This window comes from Strix aluco, chromosome 4 (genome assembly GCF_031877795.1).
Source record: "Strix aluco isolate bStrAlu1 chromosome 4, bStrAlu1.hap1, whole genome shotgun sequence".
Taxonomy (NCBI): domain Eukaryota; kingdom Metazoa; phylum Chordata; class Aves; order Strigiformes; family Strigidae; genus Strix; species Strix aluco.
Window position 1 is genome coordinate 52,602,326 of NC_133934.1, and position 13,897 is coordinate 52,616,222.

The following is a 13,897-nucleotide window of genomic DNA, read 5'->3' on the forward strand; positions in this document are numbered from 1 at the left end:
CACCTGCTGCTGGTGGTTTTTTTTAGAGACACAATAATCTTGCTCCTTAACACTGATTTAGTTTGTCTTTTCTTTAAAATCTTATTTCTTCCTCTAGAACTAAATCCTTAAATTCTGTAGGTATAAAAATGTGCTTGCTAACTAGTCCCCTGCCTGAAAGAAGACATACACGAGTCAGGAGAACTATGCAAATCAGATATGATGAACTTAAATTAAGAGCTACAACTAAGGAGGTGTCTTCAAAATAGGTTCTTTCTGAAGAAAAGGGGTTGATCAACCTCTATTTAGACTTCTAATAGGACTATTAGGTCTTATCAATGGCTTATGTGAGTTTAGGATATAACCACTATGTTGGAGCAGTTATTTGACTCTGCATCCTGTCTCTAGTGTGACTAGAAAAATAAAAGTCAGAAGAAAGTATAAGAAGACGTAAAGTGGGGATTTAGACTCGTTTATAGGAACATACTTAACCTCTCTGAGCAATTCTCCGTCTGTGTAATGGGGATAATGTATTTAACTGCAGCATGAGAAGTTTGAGGATTAATCGGTTAATGAATTCATAGTACCCCGAGCATGAAAAGTGCACTCTAAATGTTTTCCCTTAGAAATTTCTTCACTACCTAAAGAGAGACGAAGAAAAAAGCCAATTCATTGCTTTAAAGAACTGTGAGAATTTCATCAAGAACACAGATAATTAAAGTCATATTAATAGATTTTGAGGTCTTCATTTTCCCCTTGAGGCCAGGTGTCCCTGATTTTTTTTTTTTTTTTTTCCTTTCCCCTTCAAGCAATGTCCCTGACTCCGTTGTCAAAGACTGAGAAGCAAAAGTGCCCATCTAGCTTTGAACTTGATACCTGCAGTGGAGTTGCAAGGTTAAATAAATGGGGTGGCTTGTTTTTTTTTTTTTTTTTAAGCTGAGCATAACACTTCAAAAAGATCTCCCCCACACACACCCCTTTCCCTCCCCCTAATGTATTTTTAGGCTGTATGCACTCCTGTCTCTGACTCTTCCTTAGTCCCAGCTGAAGATTTCAAGGGAGACGAGAGCTCGATTTTGTTTCTCCCTGGTATTGCAGATAGGGGGAGGAGGTGGTTATTAGAGAGAAGCGCTCTCACTCGCTCGCTCTCTGTTTCTCCCTCTCTGGCTGATAGCACTTATCTCTCGCTCTCTCTCCTTCTCCTAGGTGATCCATTTCTAGGCAACGTGCTGGCTGGTGCTGGAGCTGCCAGCTCTCCCTGCATCCCACCAGCAAAGCAAGCTCCAAAAGCAACCTGCAGACCATCATCTGCCTTCCTCTGCCTTGCTCCGGGTACTCCTCCTCTCGCTCCTGCCCTGTCCAACCACTACCTTGCGCGACAGAGACAGCACGCTCGGCTTGATTTGCAGATTTTTTTTTTTTTTTTTCTTCCAGTTGTGGGAAGCAATTTTTTTAAGCGAAGGGTGGGGGGAAATCTCTGCATTACTATCTGCATTACCTTGAAGTTCACTTTGTTTTTTGGCCTCCGGGGGGGCTTTTCCTGCAGGAATCTGGTTGCTGGAAGCGTGAACGCCTGCTCTCCCGGTTGCCCGCTCCTCCCCCCTCGCTGAAGGCGAGCTGTTTGCTGCGGGCTCCCGGGGCTCCTCTGGCCAAGAGGGTTTGTGTGTGTGTGCGCGCTTGTGTGTGCGTGTCCGTGTGTGTCTGTGCGTGTGTGTGTGTGTGAGCGTGGTGTGGGTTGGAAGTTGCTGTGCAGCAGCCGGGACCGAGCGGATCCCTGGACCCGGCGGAAGGATGGGGATTGTCTGACCAGCAGAGGCGTCTGCTGCCCGCGGCGGCGCCCGGGCTGGATGGATTTGCTGCCGGCGCTCCCAGCAACTCTGGTGCTGCCCAGGAGCCCCCCGAAGTGACGCGGGGTTTCGCCGAGGAGAGAGGCGCCCGGAGCCGCGGGCTCGCTCCCTGCCCAGCCGCGGCTGTGCGCCAGCCACCGGGATTTACACGCTCCTCCGGCGGCACCTCAAACTCTTGGGTTTCCTGCGCTGCGCTGTCCTCCGCGGTGGCACCGTTTGGCGAAGAGATCTGTTGTTACAAAGCCTGGACCTCCGGAGGAGATGGAAGTTTTCTCCCTCATCCTGGTCGTGTCCGTCTGTTGGACTCGAACCTGGAAAGCAGCGATTGCAGATTCAATCATTCATATCGGTAAGGGGGTGCTGCGTCTGCCGATGCTGCTGGACACTTTTCCAGATCTCCTTTACAACCTTCCCTCTCTTGGCAGGCTTCCCCCCCGCCTCCCCCCGCAGCCCCCGCTCTCTTTTATCCCTTGCTGGCTTGCTTTTTTGTTTGTTCCCCTCTTATAATCGCTTTCCACCAGGATCTTAGGCGTCCTCTTCTTCCCCTACCGCTCTGTGTTAAGGTTTCTTGTCGGCGGGGTTTGTGGGTGCTTTAGACCTTGAGGTTTTGCGCGGCTGATGATGGGGGGGGGGGGGGCAGGGCTCAGGCACTTCCCCAGTCCCCCTCCGCAGCCCCTCAGCTCCAGCTTGCCTTTCTCCTGCCCCGGCTCGCCCTCGGGCGGGGGGAGACCCCAAGCCTCCCGTATTTCCCACAGCACCGTGACAGCCACGCAAAGCCTCCCCCTTTTCCTTTCTTCACCGCCTCCCCCCCCCCCCCCATCCCGCCTTCCTCTCCCGCGGCGGAACAGGTGGTTTGGCAACGTGAGCGCTTCCCCTCCCGCGGGCGGCTGCAGGGGCGGGGGGCCACGGCCGCCTCGCACCCCCTTTCCCGGGCCGCCACCCCGCCGGCCGAGTGGGCGCCTCCCGGGGCCGCGGCGCCCGGGAAGGGGAGCGGCCTTCCCCCGCCGCCGGCGGGTGCAGGGGGGCAGCGGGCAGCGGGCCCCCCCTCCCGGCGGCGGCGGGGCAGCTCGTGTGATGCCCATGGGCACGGCGCTGCCCGCCCTCCCTGCCGGGGAGAGGGCGCCTGGGCTTCCTCCCGTTATCCGGAGCCATCCCCGGGCCCGGCAGCCCTCCTTCCCGGCCGGCGCATCCCTGGGAAGCGCCGAGCCCCGCTGCCCAGCAGTATTGTGTTCCCGCGACCGGCGAGAGCGGGTCGCCCCCCTGCGCTGGCCGGGGGTGCGCGGGGCGGAGCGGAGCGGGGCGGGGGGCGCTTCCCCCGCGGCCGCTCGCCCATCTGCAGGCACCGCACGCAGGCGGAGCGGGAGCCGGGAAACGCGGGGGAGGGCGGGCGGGGGGAGCCGCGCTGCCCCGGGGAAGGGGCGTTTGGGGGCAGGGTCCCGCCGGGGCTTTGGGGAGGTCCCCGGGGCGGTGCCGGCCCCAGCCGGGGGGCAGCTGACGCTCTCCCTGGGGTTGGTTTTATAAATATGTCTGCCGGTGCCTGTCGTGGGGATCCGTAGCGGGTGTCTGTGAAAGGGGGAGCGGGCAGAGCGGTTGCGAAGCCCGGTCGTCAGGAGGTTCCCTGCAGGACACCGATCGCCAGCCCTTCGTGTAGCCCCCCCCCCCGAGCCCACAGGCTACCGCTCCCCTTAGGTACCGCAACTTTATAAGGGTCAGTCCTTATAGCTGTGTGCGAGTGGAGCATCAAATATTGCCCAGGGGAGGCAGCGCTTTATGCCCTCCTTTTAAAGGGAGAAGGACTTTTTTTTTTTTTTTTTTAATTCTTCCCAGTTGTAGACTGTTAAAGCAACACTAGGAGATGGTTATGTCTTACGATTTCTCTCGTAGGAACCTGTAACAAACCGATCAAATCTTAGGATTTGGGGGGAAATTTTGACTGTGTAGCAGATGAGGAGTTTCTTTGCAATCCCCTGTCTCCCATCCTCCTGGCTGAAGGAGCATCGCTGGGCGAGCTGTATGCCTTTGCACTAGCATCAAGGGAGACGATAGCTTTTCTCTCGGCGTGTTAATGACAATTTTGTTTGTTTCACTTGTTTATATATGATGGATGCAACACATTTTACCGCTAATGTTTTTTATAATGCTGCTAGTGATTAGATGGATCAACACAGTAAATCCTTATTGAAAGCAAAAGACCCCCACCAAAGTAGTTGTTTCTCACACGATTAATTTGTCTTGAGAGACAATTAGTACAGTTGACAAGGGGATTACCTCTTTTTATAGACTGGTTTATGTTGCCATGAAAATGGCAAACCGATAATTGTTACACAGAGCTTTAAGTCTACTAAAATGAATACACTCAAAATAAATGACCTGAAATTAGAGCTATTTTAACACTAAATGGGTAGACAGCTAAATATTCCAATTTGTACAGCTCGCAGATGAAAATCTGGCCCCTAGTAACACCACTGTGTTTTGTGACCTGGGTGTTCTGACCCCCTTTTGTTTTCTTCCACTTGTACTGAGTAAACTTATGTATAAAATATTTAGACATAAATAATAACCTGCATTTATTTTTATGAGTTAGCAAAAGCAGTAGCAGGGTACTCCATGAACAAATTAACTACATAAAGCCAAAGAAAAAAACAAAATGCTCCGTTCAGGGGAAAAGAAATACTACCAGAGGTAGTACTGAATGCCTTAGGCAACAAACATTATCTCTGTAATGCATTATCTTTTTCTCACTCTACAGTGTTAAGATATTCAAGTGGAAAATATTTTCCTATGTTTGGGAGGGGCTGATGGTCGTAAGAAATACGATATTACCTGTGCGGACCTTTTTTTTTTTTTTTGATAGCACGTACTTTTTCAGTATAATGCAGTAACTGTCTTGCTTGCCTATGTATTATTTGGTATGTTTCCTCTAAAGGGACGTTTTCTGTATCAAAGTATGTTATCAGCCATCTCTTAGACAATGACAAAAAATGTTACAATTCAGTGAGTAGAGATTAACGACTTGGTAAGGGCAGTGGGAGGGGTATGGTGACTGGTGTTTATGATACATTTTTTCATATTTCTGTCTTCTGAATGGCTACAGCTGCAGCTTTTGATCATTAGAGCAGGTCTGTGTGTATGTAAATGTGTACATTTAAAAATAAACGCTTTCCTAGATCATATTTTAAACACTGGTAGGACTGCTTATAGTCTGTATGTTTCTGCTGCCCTGCTATTATAAATAGGAACTGGCAGTTCAGAAAGACTACATTAAGCACTCCTGTGAAAATGTTGAAATGAATCGGCTCCACTGTAATTTTCCTTACCCCTATATAAAAAAGAAAGGGGAAGGGTTACCATGTCAAAACGGTGCAATTCTGTATTATGCTGCTTCTCTCAGCCCATGCATTGATTGAGTAATTTCATCAGCCCCACATTACTTGATTGCTTAGAAGTTTCCTAATGATCTGTATGCTGTAGGAAGAATCTGGAAGTCGTGAGTAGAATGGCAATGGTTTTGTTTTATGAGGCTATTCAAAAAGTCGCTCTGATTTATGTAGCTCAAAAGCTCCAAAGTCTTTGAGATTAGCCACGCTGCCTGATATTTTCTTCATACATCAGTTGTCCCACACTCCTCACTCCCTAAACAGTTTAGAACAGTGCTTTAATTAAGCAGGGATTAGGTGGCATTCCCTGTCAACTGCACAATTTGTGTATGCTTTGTATCTTCTGTAGCTGATGGTCTCATGCTTTTATATTTTGTACTTTTTTTTTCCCTTGACACGTACATAGTAATACATCTGTATGTGCATATGGATTTCTTATTGTGCCTGTAGAAACATATATGCAAATATGTGTGTATTAGGTACAGCAAAATCACCTAGGGCAGCAGTCACATAGTATGGTACAAGAATTTTTGCTGAAAAAATACACTGAAGTATTTTTAAAGGCTAGTTCATTGCAGAGGTGTGCAGCAATAGTTCAGGCACCCTAATTACTTCAAGTTGGTTTTTTATGTTTATCAGTGGCTTCAGTCATATGCAGTCAGTTGCGTACTGTCCTTACCTTTTTTAATTTTCAATGGCAAGTTCAGAAATATATATATGATATATAGTTATATATATGTGCTTTTACATATATTTATACATATGCTTTTAATATATATTTTTTTATATATACTGTGGTTTATTTTTTTCTGAGAGAGAAAATTGGATCTGTTCTTCCCTTACTCCTCTCAGCTTTTAGACTTTGCAGGCCAGGACTGCTGCATTCTTTGTGTTAGACAAGTTCCCAGCATTGCTGAGTCCTGAGTTTTGGTTCATACTTTTAAGCTCTTCTGCGCCGTGGATAATAATTTCAGGGCAATTCCAACATGGGGTCTATTGCTTACTACTTCTGTTGATATTGGTAATGCCCTTAAAATGTGAAAATATTTTGTAAGGGAAAGGGAGTCTTCTAGCTTAGTGGTATGCACGTCCACATTTCCTGTAAGCTGGTGCACTACAATGCAGCTTGGCTTGTACAGTGGTGTGCATTGGTAATAAGAATGTAATTTACTGTGCTATTGGTAAAGCCTCATTAGAAGGTGTGTAGTGTATGTCACTAACTGTTCATTACAGTATTCTCACATACATTTTCTAAAGCACAGGACAAGCAAGCAAAACAGATTTATTAAAAACAAATAAATCTCTATGTGCCTATAGTGTCTACAGATGAGCATTCGGGTCTGTTTTCCCTGCTCAGGAATGCGCCAAGTTTACTTGCTTATTTTAAACATACATACGAATGAAGACCTGGAATACAATGCACTGTGGTTTAGCAGCCATTAGGTTTTATTAGTAACTATGTTCTATTTCAGTGCACAGCATGCGTGACATACTCTGTGTTTCTATGTGTGCTATTTCTTAAGTTCTCTGCCAGGTGCTTAGATTTGCGGTAGTGTTTCAGTCCCTGTAATGTGTTTTAGCGCTAGTTACTCTGCAGCCAAAGGGATAGTTTTGCACGCCACAGATTACAGCTTGCTATCCTCCAAAGGCACGCCTGCCATTAGGTGTCACTGCCTTCTGGAGTGTTTCTTAGTGATCAGCAGGGCCTGATCCAGTCTGTCATAATCCAGGTGAGTCGCTTAGTTGGCTTCATAAGATTTTAAACTGGGCTCGTGGATTGCTGACTACAGCAAGTGGCTCCTTTTCATGTTCTTAAATAATTCTTAGTGTTATTTCAAGTTCTTTGCCCTTGATAAAGACAGGAAAAAACCCAGCCATCCATTTTCAAGTAGTGTCCTAACAAATGCCTGATACGGCAATCACTGCTGCTGCTGTGTGCTTTCAGATGACTACTTACGGATGCACAGAGTCTTTATTCTCACAGTGCCATCTTTGAAAAAACACACTGGAGAAAAATCTTTTAAGACTGTGACTACATAAACCTACCAACTAAGGTTCATTTAACTTAATGAACAAAGGCATTAAGTATGGTTCTCTTCCACTCACTGGCCCTGTAAAGCAAGTGGTATTGGCAGGAGATGACTTTTGTAAGCCATTAGGTTACTCCCTAGATATAGACTTGAACTTACATCATTTTCTTCCATTTGATATATAGCTATCTATAATCTGCCATGACAGACTGTTTTTTGCCGAATTTTATTGGAGGCTTTTGCCTTTTGAGGTTTGTATTTTTACTATTTGTCACTGCTACTCCATTGCATGATTATTTTTTTTCAGCACACTAACAATGGTTTTAAAAATAGTTTTTGTGAAAAAGTAGTTTTATTTGGCTATCAGTTTCTAGTTAATTTTCCTAATTACCTGAAGTATATATGACAACATGGTAAAACTCTTTTAATCTTCCCACTCCCCAAACAGAGTTTGTGTTTTGTGTCTTCAGTGTTTAAAAAAACTTAGACATAGTCAATTACTGTTGCTGTTTGGACTTAGGAGTGACCAATAGGAAAACAGTATTCATAAAATTATCTATATTTTGAGCAAATATGAGAAAATACCTAAACTCTGAAAACATGTTATGTGAGTATATTATGATACATGATAGCTCGGTACGTGCAAAATGTTGATTCAGGTGATACACTGGTAATGAGGCAAACTAGGATACCTTTCTGATTCTGCAAACTCAGATGTCACTTTTTTTTTTTTTTTTTTTTAAATTAGATTTGAATTCCAGAAGGAATAAGTTATTTTTCTAAACTGGTGAAATTGGAAGAAAACTTTGTCTTCAGAGGCAGGCTTGGCATGTCTGTCAAAGCCTGGATGATGCCACACCTGTGCATCCTATAGGCCTTACAGTCCAGTTCATGGCTCCAGTCATGCTGACACCCATCTCTGAGAGCCCCAGACATACTCATTTGTTTGTGCTGTCTAGAAGTGCCAAGAGGCAAGTATGACAGTCACAGCCCAACAGTAAAGCATAACATGCAGTTTGCTGGCAAATTGTCATAGTGGCTGCGAACTGGGCATGAAAGCTCATGTTTCTCTGGGGCATTTTTTACCCTAGACTGACTGGCTGTCTAGCAACTGGCTTCCTACTGGTTTCTTGGATACAGATGCAATTTATTTCCTTCTGTGATGATATTTTATCTTCCTGCACCATCTACTATGTCCATTAGCAAGTAGGAGTTGACCTGTTGCTTGCAGTAGTTACCAAAATTAGCTTTTTTCAGAGTAATGTTGACCATGGCTTCGTTGCTCCTCTAGGCTAGTAGACTGTATTGGAGAAGGTGCAATACTCAGCTGGTGCAATGTGGTACTTGGCACGGAATATGTGCTAAATACTAAATGCTAGATAAACGTGGTGCTGTGCTAGTTAAACCCTCCTCAACATCAGGTAAAGAAGTCAAAACCTTCTGGGCACTATTCTTAGCTGGCTTGTGCATTTGAAGCAACATGCAGAGAAGAGCAAGTGCTGCTGTCTCCCACTACAAAGTTAACCGTGTATTCTTGAGGTAGTAATTTAAACAGAGAGACTAAAATGGAAGTATTTAGAGGAAGAGTGGGTGAGGAAAAGGTGTCTGTCTTGCTGTACCTTTCTGTACTTCAGCCTCTTCCTGTAAGCACCCGCAGGGCATTTTCCTCTGCTGCTAGTCATTGTAGGAGTCAGGCGTTGGTTTCTGGTTGTTGTTAGCCAAGTGGCTGTGAGAGATAATGGAGTAAGAGAAAGATTCTCTTGTGTCTGCAACCACTATAATTAATAATGCTTTATGTGTCTTGGAGAGTTATAACTGATCTGTGTAACAGGGAGGACACAGGCTGAAATTGAAGGTTAGCGGATGAAATGTACTGGTGTTTGGATGACAGTTATGAAACTTGGCAAGGGAACAGGCTTGAAATTGTGCAGTGCTGTAATTTTGTGAGGTTCAAAATTTATATCCTAGTTTCAGTGATCATATTCTTAATTCAGAAAAGGAGGTATTTCGTATGCTGTATTGTACTACAGAGTGCACTTCAGCTGGAGAGTCTTGTTCCTGCTTTGGTCTGGGGTAACTACATCAGTTCAAGGAAGAGATATCCTGTGAGCTCTAAGTGTTGCATTAAAAAAACCAACCCACGTAAAAAGTGACACTTCCTTAACGAGAAAGGATAGTACAGTAACTACAGCATTTCTGTGTAGCATTATAGTGGAAGAAGTGATACAAATACTGCAGTTTTAGTGAACTGTAAACTGATGGGTTTTTAAGTGCAGGGTTAGATTTAAAGTAGATTTCCATTGCACACAGTAGTTCTGAGTAGGGTGGAAAAAAAGGTGAAAGGTAAAAAGTTTCCTGAAAGTTATGCTGAGCTTATCTGACAAGCTATGCTCAAGAGGAAATTGAAAAAGAAGATGAGTAAAAATGCAAAGAGGGGAGGAAAATAAGGTATCAAAGGCAAAAGCCATTAGTTGTCTCTGTTTCTGTTTCTTTGGGAGCTCTATAATGTTCCTGTAAGTGCTATGCTAAATGGAAAAGTTCTGAACCAGAAAGGGGAAAATGTGAAAATACAGAATTTAAATGAAGAATTATATGTGTATTTTAACCTATTAGATAACACTCTGTGCTGAAATGCTAATTATTCCTAATTGTTTTATTTGCTTTACCCATGAATAAAATATCACGTATCTAATAAAATATGCAGTGAAAATCACTGTAAAATTCCTCTTGGAGTCTTTCATGCAGATTTAAAGGATTTAATCTCTTATTTCTTCATTGCTTTTTAAATCATTAACTTTCTATAATCAGTTGGATTGCGAAGGCCAATATCCAATGAACCTAACAATAATTGCTTGTTTTGCAGAACAATTTTTTGTTAGTCCAACCATATCTTTCTCAGAGGCCTTAATCGAGTTGGTGATTTCATTATAATAGTTCACTTGTGATAAATCAAAATCAAATAGCACCACTCCGGTGCTGTGGAAGTTAGCTCTGGAGACAGCAGAGGATGGTGTAGCAGCAGACCTGAATGTCAGTCCTGGATTTGCTGTGCCTGATTTTAATGTATACAGATACAACAGTGACCACTCTCGCGAATCCATTTTAAATAGAGAAATGAAAATGTGCACAGGGCAGGCTCCTCTGCCTTGGGACTCCCACTCAAAACCTGTGTTCGGGACCCAGACCTGATGACAGACAGTCACTTGATTTGTTTTTAAAGCACGCAGAAGCTCAAGTCTGACTGACTGCCAGTCAAGCTTAGGCTTCTGAGCTATTGAGATGTTTTGAAGATGTCACTTGTCTTTCTCAGGTGCCAAGAGACTATTGCAGAGTTACCTTACTGATTGCAACCAGTATTAAAAGTTGTCTGGCAGTACATCATGGGCTGGAAGCATACAGCAGGGACATCTCCGGACCAAACACTATTAAGCAAGGGTATTTGTTGGTGTACACCCTTTGCCTTCTTGCAGTCTTTATAGTGTTCAGCTTAAACATTTGAGAATGTTTTTAAACCGTTTCATGTACTGGAGAGTTGTTAAAGGGAAAAAGTAGAAAAGATCTGGTTCTTGCTCAGTGAAGCCACCGTGGAGTACTGACAGTGTACAGCCAGTGTACGGTACGGAGTGTGTTAAACGGCAAGTGAAAGGTGATAGCCACTATTGGTCATACTGAAATACACATACTTCTCCCTTTCACTATCTTTATTCATTTCTTTCTCTCTCGTATTTCAAGTTCATGGCAAGCAGTTATGATGGTTGCTATGTTCTGTACTCTTAAATATATGTTTTATTCTGTCCAGGAAGAAAAAAATTAAACATATCGTAACACAAATATCTGTTACTTGGACAGATAAAGTTGCTTTTTATTTCTCTGGAATTCCACTTATTTGACCTTTTTTTGAGACAAATATACCTCAAAATGTTGGTTATCATGCTTAAGGCTAGTCTTTCTTCAGCTCTCCACTTTGTGAATGTACAGACCCAAGCAGTATTGCAGTATATCCACTAATATATTTGCTACAAATATCTTTAAAAATGTAGTACTCAGGTACCACTCAAATTTCCAGCTCCATGCTACGGGTTAATAACAAGCAATGGGGTATGTGTTAAAGTATGCATGTACAATGTATAAGCACACACTTTTTCAGTAATCAGAGGTGTTCTTTTTGAAAATATTTGACTGGGTTTTTTCTTTAATTTGGGATGACATTGGTTTCCATCTTAAGTAACAACACAGAGATTTGCAGGGAGGAAGTCATAATGTGAATACAAATCGTGAAATGGCACCCCACTGTGCTAGAAGCTGTACAAATATGAAACAAAAAGTTGGCTGTCAGAAGATTTGAAAATTAAGTAAAAGAGAGGGCTTGGATCTCTCTGCAACTCAGACATCAGGAGACAAAGTTGCAAATCTTTTGGCATCTTTTGCAAGACAAATTCATTCATTCATATCAGTGAATGATCGCTCTGGGTACAAACGAATGAAAGCCCATGGGATGCGCATATCTACAGGGATGTAATGACAGGGCAGATGCCCCATGGCTGCTGTCAGTACTTCCTGGTTTGGGGCATGTGATAACAAAAGTTACAGTGCTGTGAGGTAAGAGGGTTGACAAGGAAATAGCAATGTGTGTATAATCATTACCTACAATGCTTTATTGCCAATAACATTGGTTAAATTAGCAAAATAAAACCAGTCATTATCTCCTCAGCTGGCAACATATGACTCTCTGGCTTTACCTACTACAGGAACTAATGCATCAGGATGCACTTGTGTGCTCTCCCTCTGTCTCTTTTGTTTGGACAAATATTTCATAGTATAGTTTTGGAAGATGTCTAGGTACAAAGAAAAGAGCCCTTTTTGGGAAGGTGGAACAATATATATATTGCAAAATGCCCAACTTTGTATAAATGAGATTTTTAAACATAATTAGTGATTCTAAAAGCATGTGCAGCCATGTTAGCTAGCCTCGTGGAGTTTCTAGAATATTACTGACATATTATTGCAACAATCTAGAGAACTTATTTTCTAAGTCCTTGGAGTAGGCCTCCTGTTATGGAATTGGATTGCATCCTGGAGCTACATGAGACATACCCATCTACTTGAAAAAGTTCTTTCATTTTTGCCAGTGCTGCAAAGAGTATAGGGACTACATCAAATAAAATGGCTGAGGGGAGTGGGCAGGTGAAAAGTGTGTCCCGTATATAATGTAAATGCTGGGCAGGGAATGATCAGCAAGCGCTTGGTGTCACCATTATGGAGGGTGATGTCTTAGGGACATCATCGATGCTGTATCTAGTTGCAAGGAGAGGAGGAGTTTGCAGGTAAAGGACAGCGTTGAGTCGGCAGGAAACAAAGCGTTATCGAGGGTTTCTCTGTAGCAGAAAGGCTCTGGGAGCAGGAGTACTGTGGAGAAGGTTCTGGTGGTGCCTCCTCCGTAGGAGTTTCGGCAGGGGATGAAGAGTTGTGGTTAGCAGTGGTGGGAGTTGGTTGGGTGGTGAATAGGACAGGTTGTATTGGACAGGCCGTATAGAAGATGTGTGTGAGTATGCATATGAGGAAAGTTGGGAAATCCAAAGGAGTGAGGCACTGTAATGGCCCAAATATTACTGAAAAGAATAATAATATAATGCAAATGATGCTTTGAGAACAATGTTTTAAAGAAACTAAATTATAGCTTAGAATATGGGATTGTTTCTCCCTGTCCAGACTCTATAGTTTTGCTTTAAAGCATTTGAATTGTGTGGTAGATCTTATTTATTTTTTTTTCTTTAGCTGATAATTGTACCTGGTTACTTTGCAGAAAAGCAAGATCCATCTTATCTTTGTATCACATAGTACCATTGTACACAGGTACAAACAGTGAGTACTGAAGTGTCATCTTCCACCCCTCTGCTCCCAGGATAACTCTGAGCATGTAGTACCTTCCTGTGCCTTAGCATTATCCCTCTGATTAAATAGTGTCCTTTTGCTTCCTCTGTGCAGCAGTTTATTGCTGGTTTGTACCATGCCTCCTTGTAAGCTCAGCTTCTGTGGCTGGTGAGTGGGAGGAAGGGATGCACACAGCCACAGCTTCTGCTCTGTTGACTTTTGACCTAATTTAGGAGGGAAGGAAAGGGAAAATAATGCAGCGTGCTTCTGGATTCAAAGCCTGCTGTGTCTTTTGTGGAGTGAGAGGGAGAGCTCTAGCTTTCTCCTCATCACTGCATAGTTTGCATTAAAAGTTAGACCTCTCTTCAGTGAAGCTCTAGACTGGTGAGTGGATCTGCTTTCACGCTTATTTTGTGGCATATGTCCTCATTTGGGCTGTTGAGGCTAAAGTCTGGTTTTCTGTCAGCTTTGTCCAACTCCCATTCAAAGCAGCAAAGGGACAGATATAAATACACTGACTTGTATTTCCTCTAAATGAAACACAATAAAAGTTGAGGATAATAGGTTTTTAAATATTTTTCTGTTTGAGATCAATAATCTTTAATAACAGGGCTGAATGATGTATGGGAGGAGGAGGTAAATACTTCCTCAGGGGAAGGTAGATAATGATAGCATTTGGAAACTGCTATTGCTGAAAATGATCTTCTGCAGGATTTAGGAGTAAAAAAAAAAAAGAAAAAAAAAAGGCAGCTCATTAAGGTACTGTGGGGTTTTTTAGCATTTTTTTAAAGGG

The 13,897-nt window shown here is 43.4% G+C and overlaps 1 protein-coding gene across 2 annotated transcripts in view; it reads left to right on the forward strand.

Annotated features, from left to right (window-relative positions):
* The first annotated feature begins 666 nt into the window (after positions 1-666).
* GRID2 (glutamate ionotropic receptor delta type subunit 2) overlaps positions 667-13,897 on the forward strand; it is a 757,188-nt gene continuing 743,957 nt past the window's right edge. For both annotated transcript variants that reach the window (XM_074823105.1, XM_074823106.1), the window contains exon 1: positions 667-2,175. In XM_074823105.1, coding sequence (XP_074679206.1) covers positions 2,088-2,175 — 88 coding nt within the window. In that variant the 5' untranslated portion in view covers positions 667-2,087. The remainder of the gene's footprint in view (positions 2,176-13,897) is intronic.